Source organism: Oryctolagus cuniculus, chromosome 15 (assembly GCF_964237555.1).
Source record: "Oryctolagus cuniculus chromosome 15, mOryCun1.1, whole genome shotgun sequence".
NCBI classification, from domain to species: domain Eukaryota; kingdom Metazoa; phylum Chordata; class Mammalia; order Lagomorpha; family Leporidae; genus Oryctolagus; species Oryctolagus cuniculus.
In genome coordinates, this window is record NC_091446.1 from 82,655,389 (window position 1) to 82,677,504 (window position 22,116).

At 45.5% G+C, this 22,116-nt stretch overlaps 1 protein-coding gene and 1 non-coding gene across 3 annotated transcripts; both read left to right on the forward strand.

The window, feature by feature from the left end:
* Positions 1-4: 4 nt before the first annotated feature.
* On the forward strand, positions 5-22,097 carry LOC100347175 (mitochondrial import inner membrane translocase subunit Tim23). Of its 2 annotated transcripts, none has more exons than XM_002718345.5 (7): positions 5-289; positions 4,284-4,342; positions 10,163-10,256; positions 10,749-10,833; positions 13,020-13,078; positions 14,776-14,886; positions 21,251-22,097. In XM_002718345.5, the coding sequence occupies exons 1-7, from the start codon at positions 184-186 to the stop codon at positions 21,364-21,366; spliced, it is 630 nt and encodes a 209-aa protein (XP_002718391.3). In that variant the 5' UTR covers positions 5-183; the 3' UTR covers positions 21,367-22,097. The 2 variants fall into 2 exon arrangements, with proteins under 2 accessions (XP_002718391.3, XP_051693505.2); XM_051837545.2 differs by lacking the exon at positions 5-289 and adding an exon at positions 3,419-3,628.
* Positions 12,339-12,545, forward strand: LOC127484331 (small nucleolar RNA SNORA74). The gene has a single exon (XR_007911197.2). It is a non-coding gene; the product is annotated as a small nucleolar RNA SNORA74 (small nucleolar RNA).
* Positions 22,098-22,116: the final 19 nt, after the last annotated feature.

Here is a 22,116-nt window from a genome sequence, read left to right on the forward strand (position 1 = left end):
GGACGCACACTGCCGCAAAACGGAAGTGTGGCGCTTAGCGAGAGCCGGCGCCCGGAAGGTCAGCGTGTGAAGGAGGCAGTGGCATCGTGGGGCTCCCCGCTGTGACTGAGGCGCCACTGCCGAGCCGGGGGCTGCCGGCCGGAGCCAGCGGCGGGAAGCACACGAGAGGTTGGCAGCGACAACATGGAGGGCGGCGGAGGAAGCGGCAACAAAACCACAGGGGGCTTGGCTGGCTTTTTCGGAGCCGGCGGAGCAGGTTACTCGCACGCAGACCTGGCCGGCGTCCCGCGTGAGTATCGGGTCTGAGTCCACGCCGCAAGCCCTGCTGTTTTTTTTTTTTTTTAATTAGTTAATTTATTTTTTGGTGGTCTGCCCAGGCTTCAGTGTTGGCAGTGGACTTGGTGCACCTGTAGGCCGCTCTTTTCAAAATGGCCCGAGCTTTTAAGGCCGCGCGCTCTGCATCACGGAGCTGGGCTCTGAGAGGGACACGTGTTGGTTTTTTTTTCCTCGTCTGTATCCGGGCCTCGCGTTCCTTTACTGCCATCCATCACGGTCCCGTGGGTTGGCCCCGGGTACAGAGGCGCACCGGGCTCTGGGAGTCACCGTTTCAGGCTGGGAAGCCCCGAAGTTCGCTTTTATTCACTTAAAATCTGGGTCGTAAATCGATTACACGTAAAAGACAGTCAGAAATAAGACAGGGGATGGGGAGTCAGCTCGGAGGCTGTCTTGGAGGAGCCGGGAAATGGGCTGAACCTGACCGGTGCTTTGTAAACGTGGTGGGGGCAGGGGAGCCGGGAGAGGATTGGGGGACGGGGGATAATGTGACATCTACGATGGGGAGGCGCGAACGCCCTGCCCTTGGCTGGCCTCGACCCGTTCCTTGGGACCTCGGCTCGTACTATTTCTCTAAGTCCGTCACCACCGATGCCGAGAATACAGCTCCTTCCTAAACCCCGGGCCCTGGCAGAGGTGAATTAGGCGCCTGAAGATGCCCTGCTTTGGATGAAGTGGGACAAGGGACAGGGCGGCGCCGACTTTGCTGGGCGCAGGGCTTGGCGGCGGCTTCAACAGAAAGAGGACTGCTGCTCTGCCGATGCTTGCGTGAGTTAAAATCCTGCAGGTCGTGCTCAGCAGGGCAAGGCAGCAGGTGTAGAACAGGGTTGTGGGACGGTACCGCTCAAGAAAGCAAGAGCTTGCAAAAGAGGTAACCTTCTGGGTTCTCTAAAGATAATGAAGTTTCTAAAAGGAGAGAAGGGAGGAAGGTGGAAAAAGCAGAAAACGCCTTCCAGAAGCAGTAACTTGGAGCAGCCCCTGTCTGGTCTGTTGAGCCGTTTTCTTAGTTTTTTCATTTCATTTTATTTTGTTTTCTTTTTCTTTCTTGGACTAAACAGGAAAAGAGGAAGAGGGGTGGGAGAGTGGGTAGGAGGGTGGGTACAGTGGGAAGAATTACTGTGTTCCAGATGTTATGAGATACATACCAATAAAAAAAGACAAAAAGCAGGAGGAGAGCCCTCCCCTGACAGTAATAGCAGGGCCTAGAAGGGAAGTGCCCAAAACACAGCGACTTGGAGTGTGCAAACAGCTGTTTGGCCAGCAGGGTAGAAAGTGATGAGAACCAGGTAGCCCTCTTTGGATTGATGACAGGGGAGCCCCAAGGCTGCTTTCCCTTTGAGGAAGTTCCTCTAGTAGCTGTGTAGAGTCAATTGAAGGAGTGAGGGGAAGGGACAGGAAAGTTGTTTCTAGCCGGCGCCTCAGCTCACTAGGCTAATCCTCCGCCTTGCGGCGCCGGTACACCAGGTTCTAGTCTCGGTCGGGGCGCCGGATTCTGTCCCGGTTTTTCCTCTTCCAGGCCAGCTCTCTGCTGTGGCCAGGGAGTGCAGTGGAGGATGGCCCAAGTGCTTGGGCCCTGCACCCCATGGGAGACCAGGAGAAGCACCTGGCTCCTGCCATCGGATCAGCGCAGTGCGCTGGCCGCAGCGCGCCGGCCACGGCGGCCATTGGAGGATGAACCAACGGCAAAAGAAGACCTTTCTCTCTGTGTCTCTCTCTCTCTGTCCACTCTGCCTGTCCAAAAAAAAAAAAAGTTTCTGAGAGATTTGATGGTTGGACTAGGATGTTAAATAACAAAATTCAAATTAGATACTGAAAACGGAAATAATAGGACTTTCAGATTGATGATGAGAGTGGTGGGCAGCCATCCGAGATAGAGAGGATCCAAAGCTTCAATTTAAAATTTGGTAAATGTGGGGAGCAACTCGGACTAGACTGTCGCTCCCCCTCTTCATGGAGGAACGACACTAAGTCCTGCCTAGGCTTCATATCCGAGTCATGGCACCATCATGTCGCTCCCCCTCTTCGTGGAGGAACGACACTAAACCCTGCCTAGGCTTCATATCCGAGTCACAGCACCATTATGTCGCTCCCCCTCTTCGTGGAGGAACGACACAGGACCCTGCGCTGTTCTTTCGTCTGCTCGGCCCTCCCCGGGTTTGCTGCTGGTTCTTCCCGGGTTGGCTACTGTCCCTTCCACCTCCGTGGAAGGGCGGTTCCCCCTGCCACATTCCCCACTTCCGCAGGGGAGCGGCACACTGCCGGCCGGCTCTCTCGGGGGCTGCACAGGTGTTCCCCTTAGGTGTTCCCCTTGGTGTTCCCCTTAGATGTTCCTGGTGCATGCCGTCTCTCTCCTCCTTTATAGTCCTCCTCCGCCAATCCTAACTCGGCTGCCCACACGCCGAGCACGCTGCTCTCCTCCAATCAGGAGCAAGTCCTACAGTTTATTGGCTGAACTGGAGGCAGCTGTGTAGAAGCTGTTTTCTCCTCTCCCAGCGCCATATTGTGGGAGAGCAGATGCATAGAATAAGTCTTAATTCCAGTAACTTAGTCTAGTCCGAGTTGCTCCCCACACTAGACTAAGTTACTGGAATTAAGACTTATTCTATGCATCTGCTCTCCCACAATATGGCGCTGAGAAGGGAGAAACAGCTTCTACACTGCTGCCTCCAGTTCAACCAATAAACAGCAGGACCTGCTCCTGATTGGAGGAGAGCAGCGTACTCGGCGTGTGGGTAGCAGAGTTGGGATTGGTGGAAGAGGACTATAAAGGAGGAGAGAGACAACATGCACCAGGAACATCTAAGAGGAACATCTATCTGAAGGAACACCTGTGCAGCCCCCGAGAGAGCCGGCCGGCGGTGTGCCACTCCCCTGCGGAAGTGGGGAAAGTGGCAGGGGGAACCGCCCTTCCACGGAGGTGGAAGGGACGGTAGCCAACCCGGGAAGAACCAGCAGCAAACCCGGGGAGGGCCGAGCAGACAAAAGAACAGCGCAGGGTTTAGTGTCGTTCCTCCATGAAGAGGGGGAGCGACAGGTAAAGTTGACTTTTCTTGATAGATTTTTTTTTGCTTGTCTATTGTCAAAGTTGGTGGAATTCAAGCCTGCATCAAGTTTGTATTTGCTTTGGAACTAACTCATTCCTGTAGTCGTGGCCCGAGAATTCTCTCTTGCCACACCAAGTCATTAAGCCCCGAGTGAGTGACTTGTAGTATTTATACACATATCGCACAGAAACCAAACCCAGCCACTGTTTTTCACGTGGAATTGAGTGCTCTTTCATCAAGCTTTCTTGTTAGTAAGTTGAGAAAAATAATATCTTTGTAATTGGTCTGTGCCATGTTTCCCTGCTAATTTGTTGATTTGATCTGTGTTTTTTTTTTTTGTTTGTTTTTTTGTTTTTTTGACAGAGTGGACAGTGAGAGAGAGAGACAGAAAGGTCTTCCTTTGCCATTGGTTCACCCTCCAATGGCCACCACGGCCGGCGCACTGCACTGATCCGATGGCAGGAGCCAGGTACTTCTCCTGGTCTCCCATGGGGTGCAGGGCCCAAGCACTTGGGCCATCCTCCACTGCACTCCCTGGCCACAGCAGAGAGCTGGCCTGGAAGAGGAAAAACCGGGACAGAATCCGGCGCCCCGACCGGGGCTAGAACCTGGTGTGCCGGTGCTGCAGGCGGAGGATTAGCCTAGTGAGCCGCGGCGCCGGCCGATTTGATCTGTCTTATTGCCAGTATCTTACTGGTTTGAGATCTTGAGCCACCAGGCCAAGACTTCCTATTGGATTAGGGGTCCAAGGACCCAAACTGATAGAACAAGATCAAATGGAAACATTTTCCAGTTTCAGTGAGCCTATAAATCAAAATAGCAAAATATATTATAATCAGGAGCTGAATTAACTCAAAATAATGTTAGAGAATTTTGTTGCAATGTGACATTTTGTTTTCTCTCTAGTAACTGGAATGAATCCTCTGTCTCCTTATTTAAATGTGGATCCACGGTATCTTGTGCAGGTAAGGTTAACATTTTACTAGATTGGTACCTTATCTTACCATGTAAAAAAAGCCAAATACTTCAGCTATCATTTATACAAAATCTCTAGTCTCCAGGACCGTTTTTTTTTTCTCTCACAAGCCTTATGACCTTGGTTTGCATTTCTCCCTGAAACCAGTTAACTCCTTTCAAAAGTTCACTTTTCAAAACCAACAAGAAAATAATTAAAAGCACACATTTAAAAGTATGGGAGTAGATAGTTAAGAGATTTGTTTGTAAAGCTCAGTTTGCAGTTTCAGGGTGCTGTACTAGGCATCAGAGCTATGATGCTTAGAGTAGTGGTTGGAGGCCTCAGGAAAGCAGCATTGATTAACATCTGAAAACCAGTTAACACACTGTGTCATCAGGAAAGAATACAGGACATAAAGCCTGTGGTTTTCTCAACAGCTGCAGAAAATAGGATAATGATAGCCAGCAGCCCTTCATGATTTAAGACATACTCACACTAGAACTAGCAGGGAATTTCTTCAGCTTACGAAATGGCACCTACAGAATATCCAACGCTAATGCACAGAATAGAGAGAGACTGAATGCGGTCCTCCTGGGTTTACAAGTGTGTCTACTCTCCTCACTTCTGTTTAACAGTGTCTAGCCAGCGCAGTTAGCAAGAGAATGAAATGGCATCCAGACTGAAAAGGAAGAAGTGAAACTGCAAATTACATGAATTTGTCTGTAGACAATCACAGTAAACCACATACACAAAAGTGTTAGAACCAGTAAATGAACTCATAAATCAGATAAATTTCTATGCAGTAGCAATGAAAACTGCAAAAATTCAGTTATGAAAACAATTCCATTACCAAAAGCATCAAAAAGATGAAAATACTTAGAAATAAACTTAACAGAAGTACAAAAATTATCCTCTGTAGTTTAAAACCCACAAAACATTGAAAAAAAAAAACAACGAAGATTAAATAAATGGAAAGCCATCCTTGTTCTTAGAAAATTTAATATAGTTAAAATAAAAATACTGTCCAAATTGTTCTAAAAATTCAGTATAGTGACAAAAAACCCAGTTGGCTTTTGCAGAAATTAATAAACTGTCCCTAAAATTTATGTGGAAAGTTAAGGGACACAGTAGCCCAACAATCTTCAACAACAATAAACAAATTGGGGGACTTAAACTTTGCAGTTCCAAGACTTAACTACAGTGATCAAAAAGTTGTGGTGCTAGCATAAGTATATATCTATAGATCAATTAAATTCAACCCAGAAAAATAAACTAGCATTCTTTATAGTCACTAGTTTTCAACAAGGGTGCCAAAACAATTAAGTAGGGAAAAAATATTCTTTTCAACAATTGATGCTGGGGTGACTTGAATTCATGTTCCAAAGAATGATGAGATGGACAGCAGTTGATGCCAGTTGGATGCCTGAATCCCATGTCAGAATATCTGCGTTCAAGTCCTGCCACTGCTTCCAATTCCAGTTTCTTAGATTTCCAGAAGCCTGACTGGTGAAAAGAAATATTGATCAGTTTAATCTAAATTTCTGTGCTTTATATAACACCATCAAGGAAGGGAAAAGACAGCTTACACACTGGGAGAAAATACTTGTAAATCACCTACCTGATAAGGGACTTAAATCTAAAATAATATTTTAAAACCCAGTTATAAAATGGGGATGGGATCAGTATGGTTCTCCATGAGAGTCAGTTTCCAGTAGTCACATGAAGGCTCTCTGATGGCATTAATTTGAGAAACGCAGATCACAAAATCACAATGAGAAACCACTTCCGATCCACTGGAATGACGATAGTCAGACAACAAACAAGTATTTGTGAGGCTGTGGAGAACTGGGCCTTCTTTATATACAGCGAGTGGGAATGTAAAGTGATACAACTGCTTTGGAAACAGTCTGGCAGCTTCTCAAAATAATAAAAATAGCGTTACTTTGTGACCTGGCACTTCCCTCTTAGGTAAGAGTGTATGCCTAAAAGGATTAAAAGCATGTTCAGGGGCAAGTGGCACATGAATATTCATAGTAGCATTATTCATAATAGCCAAGAATTCATAATAGCCAAGAAGTGGAAACAAACCAGATGTCTACCAACTAATGAGTGGGTAAGCTAAATGTGTTAATACTGAAACAATGGAATATTTTGCAGTAAAAAAGAATGAATTACTGATCCATGCTTCGGCATGGATGAACCTTGAAAACTTGGTTAAATGAAAGAGGCCAGTCACAAACAAGCACATATTGCTTGATTCTATTTGTGTGAAATGTAGGCAGATACATTGACAAGAAGTAGAGCAGGCACTGCCAAGGTTTGGTTGTAGGGATGACTGGAAAATTATGGGGATGGAGTTCCTTAGGTGATGCTCTAACGCTGATTGTGCTTCGTCGCACAATTCTGAAGATTCTGAAAACCATTGAATTGTTTACTTTAAATAGGTGGATTACATGGTCTATAAGCTACATATAGTAATGGGGTTTTGTGACAGCTTCTGTGTTTCTTGTTAGGGTTAAGTGTTCAAGTGGAAGCAAGTTGATGGTTAGGACCTTGCCAGTTAAAAATTGTGTTGTTTTTAAGGGAGTTGTTATCTGCTAACCCAGGGTGCGTTGATTTTTACTCTAAAAGACCCCCCGTATCAGTTGTTTGCCCCTAATTTTAAAATAAATTACATTGTTTTGATTAAATGTTGGATCTGATGTTGAAGACTGTGCTAGACTCCAGTTACAGGTACAGTGCCATTGTGGCTCCACATTGCTAGCATGGGGCTCGGTAAGCTCAGACATGAAGACTTTGTATCTAAAAAATTGTGATTTCTTCATCACAAACCATTATACTGATATCTTCTATTAGAATTACAGAAGGACTTCAGAATTGAAAAACCTGTTTTCTAAACCTCATTGTCTCCGTTATTATAAATGACCAAGGAAAACATAAATTTAAAGACAATACCTTAATAATTCATACTGTAGAGCCTTTTTCTTAATCTCGAATAGTTCACATCAGCTCATAATACAGTGGTTTATTTGTGCCGCAGCTTCTCTCTGGGCACTCTGTGATTTCTCTTGCTGGTGCTTTTTATTGTCACTGCTCCATCCTCACTGAAATGTTCTGTAAAAAAGCTGAAGCAGTACATTTTTCTCTTGTTAGTCCAGATGATTATCTGGGATAGAAACAATGTAAATATTTCCAACATTGACCGTGTCCACTGCATGTGATCTCAGCCTTCTGTTTCCTCACGTACACTGCCGTGCATTCTTGGGCTTGTTGCTCTTCTGTATTAGCAAACGCTGGCACTTAGAGTATTTAGTGACATGGGTTTCCTAGAGTTCGGCAGTCCAAGTTCAATGAGCACTTTCCCACGTATCTTCCCTAGATTCAGTACTGTGACGTCAGCCTTGTTTGTGCGGGATTTGCTTCAGCTCTTGTGACTTCTCATTGTGATCGACACTAGCTTGCTTGCTTTTTTTTTTTTTTTTTTTTGACAGACAGAGTTAGACAGTGAGAGAGACAGAGACAGAGAGAAAGGTCTTCCTTCCATTGGTTCACCCCCCCAAATGGCTGCCACGGCCGGCGTGCTGTGCCGATCCGAAGCCAGGAGCCAGGTGCTTCCTCCTGGTCTCCCATGTGGGTGCAGGGCCCAAGCACTTAGGCCATCCTCCACTGCCTTCCCAGGCCACAGGAGAGCTGGACTGGAAGAGGAGCAGCCGAGACAGAATCCGGCGCCCCAGCTGGGACTAGAATCCCGGGGTGCTGGCACCACAGGTGGAGGATTAGCTAAGTGAGCCGCGGGGCTGGCAGCACTAGCTTAACACTAGCACTTACTCTTGCTGGATGATGGTCATTACAGCCATTTAAAAAAATTTTCTGTGTTTACTCCGTGGTGTGTTTCTGGATTGAAGGATAATTATTTACCTTATGTGATTAAATATAACATTTCTAAAAATCTCAAACAAGAACATTTGGTATGACAGTGAAGAAGGACACTGCTAGCAGTGACTACATCCCATGTCGGATGCCTGGGTTTGAGTGTCAGCTCTGCTTCTGGGTCCAGCTTCCTGCTGGTGTGCACTCTGAAACGCACTGTTTAATGGTTCAGTACTTGGATCCTTGCCACCTTGTGGGAGACCCAGATTGAGTTCTGGGCTCCCGACTGGCCTGGTTCAGCACCAGTTGCGAGGATTTGGAAAACGAACCAGCAGATAGGAGCTCTCCCTGCCACCCCGTGTGTGTGTATGTGTGTGTGTGTGTGTGTCTGCTTTAAAAGTCAAAAAGCCCCCAAAATTGATAATATGATGTATAATATATCATGACAAGGAACCTACTCAGCTTACTTATTGACACCCAACAGATCATTTTTGTGTGATAAAACTAGATATGCTTGTTTATTTATTTATTTTTAAAGATTTTATTTTTATTTATTTGAGAGAAAGATTTACAGACAGTGAGAGGGAGAGAAAGAGAGAAAGGTCTTCTATCTGCTGGTTTACTCCCCAAATGGCTGCAACAGCTGAAGCAAGCCGATCTGAAGCCAGGAACCAGGAGTGTCTTCTGGGTCTTCCACACGGGTGCAAAGGGCCCAAGCGCTCAGGCCATCTTCTGTTTCCCCAGGCCATAGAGAGCTGGATCGAAGTACAGCACCTGAACTTGGAACTGGTGCCTGTATGGGATGCCGGCACTGTAGGTGGAGGATTAACCTACTGTGCCACAGCGCTGGCCCCAGTATGCTTATTTATTGTGGGTTTGGTGAGGATGTGTGCATGTGCTTAAAATCAGAAATCCGCATCAGGAATGCATTTACCAAGGTTCTTGTTAGTGGTCTCTACTGTGTTAATTGTGGCACTTTTGTTGGCCATTTTTGCATAAAAAGCTTGGCAAAGAGTTGAGTGTGATCTTCAAGGTCAGTCATTTTGTTGTGCTCAGCGCAGGGTTTTAGATGACCTTCCAGGGAATTATGCCAAGTTTTTGTGTGCATTTACTGGAAAGAGGGTCTGCTGTTTTCCAGGATAACCAAAGTCTGACATGTTCCTCAGACTCTGAAGAATTGTTAAGGGAGTAGTTGAGTTTTAATGGTCTTAGCTCATTTTTATGATCATGTGGTCGTAAACACAGCAAGATTGTGCTCACTAAATAGCTGTGAAAAATGAAAGTTACTGTCTCCTTCCAGATGGGTAGTCAGCCAGCTGCTTCTCCTGGTTTTCAGTATACCATCTTCTAGAACTGTCCTTTTTAAACTGCTTAACGCTGTTACTTTAAATGTATCGCTTAGTAAGGCAGATGACAATCAGCCACATTTACATTAGGAAGGAAACACAATGATTTATTCTTTTCTTTTCAAAAAGTTTGAGAGGAGTTCTTCCCTCCGCTGATTTACTTGCTAAAAGCCAACAGCTGGGGCTAAACCATGCCAGCGTCAGGAGCCCAGAACTCAGTCTAGGTCTCTCACCTGAGCGGCAAAAACCCTGGCAGCATTAGAGCCGTGGCCTGCTGCCTCTCAAGGTGCACATTAGCAGACGCGAGGTTGAGACTCAGACCCAGGTGTTCTGATGTGGAGTGAAGGATTCCCGAGTGGTGTCTGCACCATTGGGCCCCTCAGCCTGCAAACAGAATTCTACAGGAGACTCGTGAGAACTGAGCGTGTGTTGTGCTATTTCATTTCACTTTGATGTAAGTATTGCTCTTATTGCAGAAAGGTTTTTGTTTGACTACATATAATTGAGTTTGAACTAATTTAAGGCTTTTGCTTTTTGCAAAAAACTGCTGTGGGAAGTTTATAATGCAGGTCTTGAGGGGGCACTCAGCTTGGTTTTCGTTATTACTTTTGCAGGATACAGATGAGTTTATTTTACCAACGGGAGCTAATAAAACCCGGGGCAGATTCGAGTTGGCCTTCTTTACTATTGGAGGATGTTGCATGACAGGTGGGTGTAATAATTTTTCTTTTTTAATTAATTAGAGAGGCAGAGTTACAGAGAGAAAGGTCTTCCATCTACTTGTTCACTCCCTAGATGGCCGCAACAGCTGGAGCTGGGCTGATCCAGAGCCAGGAGTTTCTTCCAGGTCTCCCACGTGGGTGCAGGGGCCCAAACCTGGGCCATCTTCCAGTGCTTTCCCAGGCCAAAGCAGAGAGCTGGATCGGAAGTGGAGCAGCTAGGACTCCAACCAGTGCCCATATGGGATGCTGGTGCTGTAGGCAGAGGCTTAGCCCACTATGCCACAGCGCTGACTCCAGTAATTTTTTTCTTAAGTGTCCTCTGTTCAAGTAGTTGATGGCACTTAAAAAGCAGTTAGAATACTAGATTCAGGGGTTCTTGTGAAAAATTATTTATCATCATATTAAAATTTTAAAGTCAGAAGTGCAGTTTTTAAATGTAATGCTGTATCATTTGGCTGAATTATTTATGATTTACCAGGGGCTGCATTTGGGGCAGTGAACGGTCTTCGGCTAGGATTGAAGGAAACCCAGAACATGGCCTGGTCCAAACCAAGAAACGTACAGTAAGTCTTGTACCCGTCTGATGAAGTGGTGGCAGGATAGCAGCGTCTGCTTTGTTGCTTTGATGGGTATAACCTTGCAAATACATGAGTTTTACAAATGTTTGCAGTGTATGTTAGTTTTTTTTTTATCCCCTCCCCCCATTTTTAAATCTTACCCAAAATAAAAGGCAAAAAGAAGATCAGATTGATGAGTGCAAGTCGGTGTCTCGTAGGCAGCCGCTGCTCCCCTAGCCCGACTTCCCTTGGCCCACATGACACGCTCGTCAAGTTGCTGGTTGCTGATGAGAAATGCGTGGGCCAGGGCTGTGGGAAGGGACATGAGCAGCATGTGAGCGTGACGCTGGGTCTGCCGTCCTTGAGCTCGCTGACTTCACTCCCGGCCTGAGGTGGAGCTCCACAGAAACTAATGCCATTCCTGGACCCCAGGGGCAGTTGCACAAGGAGAGGGCAGTCTTGGGTGGGGAACTGCGCAGTTCATGGGCAAGGGAAAATGCTATTAGAAGGGTTGGAAGGTGTCTGAGATGTGTTTTCATCCGACCTAAGAAGTAGACAGGCTCGAGTCCCCGTTGGTAGTGTATCGTGCGGTTTTGCATGTGTTTGTACTGCATGTAAGTGGAATTGCATAGTAGGTGTTCTGTGATGGCTCATGGTTCAGTTGCTGGGATTCTGAGCTCTTAACTGCCTTACATACTGTTCAGCCAGCAGGTGGCAGCAGGTGTACTAGAATTAAACTTGGGAAACCAACAGGCCTGTCAAGTTCTTCATATTCCTGTCACTGTGTGGATTGCTGTACTTACAATATCAGTGCAGAATCTTCAATTTTAGCTTTTTTGTATTATGGGGCATTTTAAATATATTCAAAATTAGGCATATATATTCAAAAATATATTCAAAAGTTGGTATAATGAACACGTGAATCATAGTCCTCAACAGCTATCAGCCATGACCAGTTGGGTCCCATTGCCTTCTCACTCCTAATATTTGAAACAAATTTTTAAACATTTAAATATGAATTCGGCAGTAGAAGGTATCCCAGAAAAAATAACCTTCATTTTTTAAACAATAGTAGTTATATAATTAATTAATCCGTTCTCCTTATGTGGGGAGATAGCATTTAATAATGGAAAAAAGGTGGGATTTAGAGCCATGCACACGCAGGCAGCTGCAGAATCCTAGTTTCATTACTTACTGCTTTGTGATCTCGGCTAAGCTTTCTGTACTTTCTGCCTTTAAGAATTGAGAGATGATATAAAGTGAGAAGTAGGTAAGGACTTCATAAGTACAAGTATGTTACCAAGTCATACCCCAAGGAGTTTTGCCAGTACAATACCATTAGCAGTACAATAATGACATTGGCTTTAAAACTTAATACAAAGGGGAAAACAGTGTGCTGAACTTAAAATATTTATTAGTGAGTAAGTAACATAGTTACTAATCTTTTAGAAGTAGTACCACATTTATTAGGGTAGAACATTAATTAAATGAGTAGTTTTACTTCCATAATTTCCAGCAGTAGTCAGCTGTCCGGACAGATCCATTCCTGTGACGGTGTTACACTGCTGGGAGAGCAATGTCTTGCCTTCTTCATCCAGTTGCCTCCCTCACCGTTCTGGTGGCAGGTGGCACTGGTGCAGGGCAGAACTGTGCTTCCTTGAGAGTGTGCTAAGCATTTCGTTTTTTGGCTGCTTAGTTCTAGTCTGGGAGCAGACACAGAGTGCTTGTCTTGTCTATGTGTTCTACTGAGACAGCTCTTTGCTTTTCTTTAATTCTACTTTGTAATTCCTTAATACTATTTAGTATTCTAAGTATATACTCCTCTCCCAAAAAGAGAGGGTAGTTTGTCATAATTACAGTGATATTTTTTACATAAGTCAGTTTCTATATGCTTCTTTATAAAATCTGTTGCAGGCTGTTCCATGAAGCTTTGCATATTTGGTATGTGTTTTGTATATTAATGAAAGAGTTTTCCTCAGTGATTGCTCACACTGTTGAATGTTTTACCCTAACTTCATTGGAATATAGCCATCATAAAGGTGACATCTGAGAAGGTATTAAAAAAATTTTAATTTAGAAAACTTTGAGACTTAGTTACTGGCATTTGGAATAGCTCCTGTTACGGTTTTTGAAGATTACTAGAGAAATAATGATTCTCAGTGCAGTTCTTTCTCCTTGTTCTCCCCTGGTAGGATTTTGAATATGGTGACTAGGCAAGGTGCACTTTGGGCTAATACTCTAGGATCTCTGGGTAAGTAGAGCTCTCCTTTGATAATAAATTGTTAATGTAAAGAAAAAACATGCAAGTATCATGAACAGTTTGATCAACCAGAATTCTGGTCTTAGTACATGAAGCGTCTATGTTTAGATCTACTGTGGTTAACAGTGTAGATCCAACTTAGGGAAAGACCATGAACTATAGCACAAAAACTCAGGTGCTGAGACCTTTCTAAATATCATTTTGAATGTTTTAAATCTTTAAAAGTCCTGCATACTTTCCTGTCCAAGCAGGATACCACATAAAATCATTTGTTCACACTAAATGTAATCCAGATATTTAGGTACAAGGCAAAGGGCTTTGTGTGTGAGGAAGGGTTCAAAGTCCTGTCATGGGGCCTGGGAGATTAACCCAGCCTTCCTACTATGTTTTCTTAATAGCTGTTCAGTCTGTTCCCTGAGTAGATTCTGAGGCCCTAATGGGTTCTTTGTAGATAATAGAAACATTTGCAGTTGTAGGCAAGGGGTAGTGTAGTGATGCCTAGTCAGAACCAGATGCCTATCACACCATATTGCGTGTGAGTGATTGGCTCTCCTGATTATGGATGACTTACAGTAGACCTACTTGGGGCACTTATGCCCTGAGAGTCAAGGTTTTCACAATGTATTAATGTGGTTGAAAGTCCAAATATCTTTTAATTGTGGTAGATTAAGTAAGGCAGAGTGTAGATAATTTAAAGCTAGGAAAAACCTCTGTTGTGACTAAGACCCCTGCCGGTCGTGGGGTGTGGAGGCTGTGATCAGATTGGTGTATTAGATCTTCAGTGGCTACTTCAGATGCACCTGTGTTCCTCTGACCCCCTTCACATATCACTCCTCTTTCTGTGGTTTTAATTGGATACCTAGAGTAGCCAGGGACTTTCTGCATCTTGGCACTGCAGAGTCCCCCATTCCAGGAACTTGTCCCATCCTCTGCACATTGGTATGGCTCATTGCCCACCTGTTCCCTTGTAATGTGACCGGTCCCAGTGTTCTGTTCATGTTCAGTTTCAGGTAAGTTTGAATGTGAAGATGATTATCTGTAGCAGTGTAAAAATACAACCACAGAGGCTGAGCTTAAGCAAGTGTTGGAAGGGTCATGTGTAGCTAGAGTTTTGAGAAAGAGTAAGAAGGCTTAATGTGTTCATGCCTGAGAAGAATCTGCGAAGGCATGGAGGAAGGGTGATTCGGGGACTGATCTTTAAAGCTAAATGGTGCTTGTGTTACGGTTTTTATACACATGGGAATCAAACCTCACATTTTTTAAAATTGTGTTTTTTCTTACAATAGAAAAGAGAGTGTGTGAAATCCAAAGTAGAGCTGTTATGGGTGACATATGAGTGAAAATTTAAAATATTCTTGGGATTCCCCGGTGGTGCTTCCAGAAATAGCTTCTGGTTTTGAATCTTTCCAGGCATCCCTGCTACTCAGAGTCATGCTGCAGCACACGTGTGCTTGAGCGTGTGATGGTGAATACAGCTCACCCTGTGTTTGCTGAAGTGACTCCATAGTCTCACACTGTGTGGGAAGTCCCTTTCCGGATCAGTGCAGATGGTGTCAGTGCTCTTGATGGCCATTTTATTTGTTGTTAGAAGCAGTGTTTCTACTTTTGGATAGATGTATTTAAGCATAGTGGCCATACAGACCTTTTAATTACATTTGCATCACTACGCTCTTCCATTTTCCCTTTAGCTTTGCTCTATAGTGCATTTGGTGTCATCATTGAGAAAACTCGCGGGGCAGAAGATGACCTGAACACAGTAGCAGCCGGAACCATGACGGGCATGTTGTATAAATGCACAGGTACTATTGATTGAGAGCTATCTTACTCTGCTTGAAGTGTGCTTTTATCTATGCTGTAAGTTCAAAAGCGTGAAGTGTATTGACATTGTTATGCAACCAATTCCCAGAACTTTCTCATCTTACAAAAAAGATACTCTGTACCCATGAAACAGCAACTCCCCATTAACCACCTGCCCCCAGCTCCTGGCCATCTTGTACTTTCTGTGTGATCAGTAGTGCGCCACTAAAGAGCTGTGTGAGCAGGTAGCAGTAACTTCTCTGAATTTCAGTACAATAAATAATAATAATAAAGACTGAAAAATCAAGAATAGTAATAGTTACTTAGACACATGAAGATAAAGATCAAAAGAATTAGGCACAGGTATGTGGCCGAATGGTTAAGACACTTACATCCAGCATCAGAGTATCTGAGTCCTATTCCTGGCTCTGGCTCCTGACTCCGGCTTCCTGCTAATGCAGGCTCAAGGCAGTAGTGCCGGCTCGAGGAATCGGGTTCCTGCCACCCACACGGGAGACCTGGGTTGAGTACAGAGCCTGTTACCTTTTTCATGGTACCCAGTTGCCCCCAGGGAAATTTTCTAGAAAAGGGAACGATGGGAACGGTAAGCTAGGCTTTAAGAATAGGCTGCATTTCAAATTATGGGAGGGGAAAGTCCAGAAAAAGAGTTCAGGCTTCAGGCATGGAAAGCCAGGGTGAGAAATTCAGATTTAGACCAGAAGGTTGCGTGTGTCTCATCATCAGAGGTTTTTGGACAGGGAGTGTTAGAATCATATTTGAGGAAGATTAACCTAGAAATAGTAGGTGGATAAAATGAACTAGTGGTAGAAATCTGAAGGAGGTTTATTTTGGTTTCCCACTTTGCATAGTCACAGTCCAAGATGTGGTGGTCTCCAGTGAGCTGAGCACTTCTCCCCTGGCCCACATAGTCAGATTAAATTCCCACCTTCTTGGTGCTATCCAGTGTATGACCTTGAGATTTGATCATCTGAATGAGTTTGGGAGCCACATCCTATTCAAACTGTAGCATAGCCTGAAGTCAAATGGTCAAAGAAAAATAGTACTGGGGCTGGCGCTGTGGCACAGTGGATAAAGCCACCACCTGCAGGGCCGGCATCTCGTATGGGTGCTAGTTCGAGTCCCGCTGCTCCACTTCCGGTCCAGCTCTCTGCTATGGCCTGGGAAAGCAGTGGAAGATGGTCCAAGTCCTTGGGCCCCTGTACCCACTTGGGAGACCCAGAGGAAGCTCCTGGCTTCGGATTGGTGCAGCTCTGACCATTGTGGCCATCTGGGGAGTGAACCAGCAGCGAACCAACTTCCCTCCCTCTCTCTCTCTCTCTCTCTCTCTCTCTCTCTCTGCGCCTCTGCCTCTCTGTAACTCTGCCTGCAAATAAGTAAATCTTTAAAAAAAAAAATAGAAAAATCATACGACAGAAGTTAGGGACTTCTGTGATGAGGGCTTCGGCTTGGGTGATGGTGGCAAGCTTCACAGCTGGGGAAGGGGGGCTGCTGAGGGAGAGGTGGAGGTGGACGTGCACTGGGTCCCCAGAAGCCTGTTTCCTGCTCCATTATTTCCCTGTGTTGCTGTGGAGAAGCCGTGTGCGTGCTCTGAAGGCACAGCTCGCTGTGCTGGGCTTCTTCGCCGCTCCTTGTCCACCCCTTCATTCCTTCATTGCAGTCCCGTCCAGGCAGGGCTCAGCTCAGTAGCGAGGTCAGTTTAACTTCTCACGGTACTGTGCCCTGGAGGACTGTTTTCTGTCGCCAGTAGCTGGTCATTCGGGCTTGCCTGTCTGTGGGTGAGAGGAGTCTTTATCCCACACTCCTGTGAGGGTCTTACTATGTTAGGGCAGGCCTGGGGCACACCAGGCTGCGGGCCACACAAGGCCTGTAGAGTCGTTCAGGCTGGCCCTGCCAAGGCAGCTGCAGGTGGGTCTCAGTCCATTAAGTCTGGAGCAGGCTCACGTTCAAGTTGGTATTCTGTGTGGCCCACGAATGGTGCGGTAAACATCCGTGGTCCTTGGCAGAGCAGAGGCTCCCCACCCCGTTTCAGAGGGCCACACCCGCAGCTGACCTTCCCGGTGTGGAGTCTTCTCAGCAGAGGGTCAGAGTTCCGCTGCACATTGTGATAAACACTTTGAGGCCCAGACGTGACTGAGAATGCGAAGTCTGGAAAGCCCGATGCCCCGCGTGGCCTGTCAGGCTGTGTGTGATTGTCTTGGCCATCACTGGCTCCAGATCCTACCACTCTTCCTTGTGCCTTTAACCCTGCTCTTGGGCCTTTGTTCTTGGGTTATCTGCTGAGAATGCTCCATCTAGACATGCAGCTCAGCTGCGTCATCCATCTGTGTTCAGACAGCACCCTCTGAAGTCTCTCGGGAACTGCTTTGCACCTGTGCCTTGGTTCGCTCTGGCGTAAAATTGCTTGCTCAGAGGACTTACATATTTAGAATGTTAGGAATGATGCCAAATTGTCTTTCCAAGTACTTGCTTACAGTGGCCAGTGTTAAGCATCAGCTACCTTTGCTTTTTTTTTTTTTTTTTTTTAATAAAGATTTATTTATTTATTTAAAAGTCAGAGTTAGAGAAGGAGAGGCAGAGAGAGTCTTTCATCCACTGGTTCACTCACCAGTTGGCTGCAACGGCCGGAGCTGCACCAATCTGAAACCAGGAGCCAGGAGCTTCTTCTGGGTCTCCCACACAGGTGCAGGGACCCAAGGACCTGGGCCATCTTCCACTACTTTCCCAGGCCAAAACAGAGAGCTGGATTGGAAGTGGAGCAGCTGGGTCTCGAACTGGTGCCCATATGGGATCCTGGTACCACAGGCGGCTTTACCTGCTACGCCACAGCACCATCCTCACCTTTGCATTTTTTATACCAGTTGGTGAAAGATATACCTTAATATTTGTTTCACTCTGCTTTTCCCTGGTTGCATGTGAGATTGAACAGTTGTTTAGTAGTCATTTTCTTTCTTCCTTGAAGTGCTTTGTCATATCCATTCTCTGTTTTTTCTTGGGTTGTCAGTTTTCAGCTGACTGATGTCTTTTATATGTTGGGGCATTCTTTCCCTTTACCTATTGTATATGTCACATGGATTCTTAGTTACTGGAAAAGTGTTGATGCCAGTGGTGGGAAAAACGAAGTTATCAAGAGATTCCTTTGGGGATGTGAAAATTTGCTTTGGAAGATGCGACATGTTGATAGCAGCATCATTCCCATTAGCCAGAAGCTGGCGTCAGCTCCAGTGTCCATTGATGGATGAGTGGTTACGCAAAACACAGTGTTCACCTCAGACTAGGATATTTTTCGGCCTCAGGAAGGAAGTTCCGACACCTGCTACTGCACAGGTGGACCTTGGGGCCTTCGCGTGGCATGAAATGAGCCAGTCACAAAAGGACAAGCATGGCGTGATTCTGCTTTTATGCGGTTCTTAGAATAGCCAGAATCATGCAGTGCAGAATAGAATGGTGTTGGCCAAGAGCTGTTTAATGGACACACAGCGACTCAGTTTTGCAGGATGGACAGACTTGTCTGGAGGTGAATGCTGGTCACAGTAGCAGAGCAGTGCAGATGTACCTACTGCCTCTGAACCGAACATGTGAAAATGGTTAGGGGGGTAAGTTTTGTGTCACATGCATCATACCACAATTTGAAGAAGCATTTAAACAATGTGGAACAGTTCAGTGGTCCCTTCAAGAACGGCATTCGTAGGTAGATAAGTCTGTCCCCCTGAATCGGGGCACCAACTCCTGCTGGCAGCTGCCTGCCCAGTCACACTGTCTGAAGGCTAAGAATGTGTTTGACGTTTTTTAATAGGTAAAGTTAAGATGATTACCTAAGTACCTGCAAATAGGCTTTGACCCTTAAAGCCTAATGCACTCAGTCTCTGTCCCTTTTAACAAAGACTGCAAGGTTGTGGAAGAATGCAGGAAAGGAGCGAAAGCTGCTCACACAGCCAGGCTTGTTTGCTTTGCAGAGAGTGACCGTTGGGCCTGTGTGGTTGCTCCGTGTTCAGAGCACTAGATTTGCTGATTAATTTCCTGTGCTGCGCCTGGCTGGGCAAAAGTTGTTTGACTATAGAAAGCCTAAGACAAGGCCCTTAAACCTGTAACCAGCGGACAAGTTGGGAAACCCTGGAATTAGTGGGAAAGGATAAAATGTGGCTGGTTTGTGATGAAAGACTGTCCTTGAGTCAGGAGTAGCAATGCGAGTGAAGACCACCTGTGTTCTGTCTTTAGGCAGTAACTTTTCTCTGAGCTTGAAAGAAGGAATTTCAGTGATTTAAACTAAGTTTTTTATTTGGTCTGAAAATAGAAGGTTTCCTGAGACATTGTATTAATTTATAAAGGACATAGAATATGCCACTGGTGTCACAAAGATTAAAGCCTTTTAGAGCCCATTGTTATGCTTAAAAGAAAATTAAAAGAAATTCCCAGAGAAGCTTATTTCATAGCCAAGAAGTATGAGAGTACTACAAAAGTGTGGGAAATAGAATTAAAGGTAGGTTTATTTGGGAGCAAAAAAAAAAATAATTTTGTTTTTTGAGATCCATGCATAGGAGGAATCTTCATGGAGTTCATAGGAAATGCAAGTTGTGAAAAATCTGTGTGTGGTTTTCAAAAATGTTTTTGCACCACTCTTTGAAGGGCCGTTTCAGTGAGAGCAGTCTTCCTCGAGGGCCAGGTAGAAGCCATGTGCTAAGCAGTGGCTTGTGGGTCTTCAGACCAGCGGGCCGACTGCCGCCCTGAGGACTGGAGCCTGGTGGGCTGGGCGCAAGTGCCAGGCTGGGCTGCGGCAGCATCTGTGAACTGAATGGGCTTCCAGCCGCCTGCCTTCTGCCATCTTCCTCCCACACACCGGCAGGCCCCTGGCCTTTGTTTCCTGTTGATTCAGATGGAGTTGAGAGGATTACGTATCTGTTAACTGCCTCATTAAAGTTTAGGTCTCATAATGGAGCCATAGTAACGTTGTCGCAGGTAATCCTTAGCATTTTTCCTCCTGTACCTTGGAACTGTTTTCCATTTTAGGAATTTGGTTTATAGTTGCGTTTATATTAATAAATGGTGTATATTTCCATTTTAGGAATTTGGTTTATTATTCAGCTTTTTATTGCCTTGTCAGAGACACAGTGTAGCCTTTAAGGAGCTGCCTCCCACTTGCTTTGATTAGTGGTTTTTCTGTTTACACCGTCTGCCACACAGTGGACAGCTGTTAGAGATGATGTCTGCAGCTTGTTTGGGTCTGCTTGCAAGAGATAAGTGTGGCACTCGCGGTGGACACGTCAGGGGAACCTAGGCAGCTCAGCTATCAGCAGTCTTCAGACTGGAGAGATTCCTGGAGGGAGTGGCCCACGCTCTATCAGTGGAAGCCATGTGCTAGGTCACTCGTTGCAGAAGTGGTCAGTTCTGAGGTGTTCACTCAGCGGCATCGCCCGGTTTCACAGAACTGACCAGCACGGAGCGCAGAGGCCTCTGCTGAGGTAACCACCATCCCACGGGCCCACTCGAGCTTTGCCTTCCTGACACACCTCAGGACACACACCTTGCAGGTGCAGTGTAGGCCGGGGAAGCGTGTGATCCTGCTTGTTGGTGGAACTGCACCAGGATACCACTTTTTTAGAAGCTCCTTTGGACATCCCCATTCCTGTGGAGTTTCTTAATTTGGTTTCTCTTTACCATGTGAAATGTTGGGGCATTTTCTATTCTGAGAAATTTGTAGCTTCCTCTTATTAGGCTTGAGGACTATTTGAAAGCAAAAGTATTTTGTTCATTTTAAGTGAAATGCCCATTGCTCATCTTTTTCCACATAGAAAATTGCTGAGAGCAGTTCAAATTCTTGAACTTTTCAGCTAGTACGGGTTGTGTACCTCCGACACGCCAGTGCAGGAATAGGGAGTACTGGGTGGGGAGCACCTAACCCGAGGCCTGAGCGCAGCCATCTTATCACTGCTGTTTCTGGAGCCTTCAGACTCCGCATCTGGAGGGCCTGTCTGGAGTCAAGGCTGTTACAGGGCATCACCTTGTCTACAGCCTTAAACTTATCGACGGCACTAGTGAGGTTGGCTACATGACTAATAGCAATGGCTGATTCGGTTGCAACTTTGATAACTTCAGTAGGGGTGAGGTTTGTCCAGAAGTGCTCTGGGGACAATCTGGATTTAGAGAAATAAGAAATTTATGCTGGTGACCTTAAGCATAAGTTAGGCAGCTAAAAGTTACGAGACTAGGTATTACACGTGGTTGTTGTGAAAATTTAACTCCTAGGCCTAAGTGTTGATTTCTTGTATCTCTTGTAAGCTTTTTATCCCCCTGCGTCTTGCCACCTGGTGTAAGGGCACTGCTTCACGTTCTTTCCCCCTTCTCGCCCAGGTGGTCTCCGAGGGGCAGCACGAGGCGGCCTGGCAGGACTCACTCTCACTGGCCTCTACGCGCTCTACAACAACTGGGAGCACATGAAAGGCTCCCTGCTGCAGCAGTCGCTCTGAAGGCGCCACAGCCGCAGCCGTCGCCCAGATCAGCTTAGCAGGAGCTGCTCTGCCTACAGTTTGCTTTGGAAATTGGAGACTGGCTCTGACGAAGATTATGGATGGGTGACCAGGACTGGCACTCCTTGCCCTTAGTGAGCTGCAGCCAAAACCCTCGGTGGAGCTGAGTTGTGTGGTTCTCTCCTCTGGAGGAGATGTTGAACCAGTTCTCTCCCCCTTCCTGAACGAGAAAGCCACTTATTCCCAGAGTTCAGGTCCTTGCTGTAATACCCTATATATCACCAAGTTTGTTCACTTCATGATCCGAACGCTAATGATGCCCTGTATTCCAAATAAAGGGTGAAAACAGAGCTAAAGGTCTAACTCCAAGTAGAGGGGGTGTCTTCACTAGAATGTAAGTTACTCTTGGCCTTTTCTGCCCCAGCCAGGCCAAAACAAGATTTTCCTGTTGGTGTTGCAATGAAGGGCTACTGGTGGTATTAAGAGGTAGGGTAAGTTTACAGCAGTTTGGCACAAACTGATACTACAGCTCACCGTGTTTTGTGTTAACCATTAAAGTAGTGGACTAGAATACTGTGTCTAGCAATCATGTGTAAGCCTTTTTATCCTTTGTTACTGGGAATAATTAAGTTAAGACTCCTTTCAAGGAAGCCTTGGAAATAAGGACAAGTTTTTTAAATTTAATATTCGTAAGACATCTTAGTAAATAAATTATTTATTTATGTGTTCAAGTTGTTTCTCAGCCATATT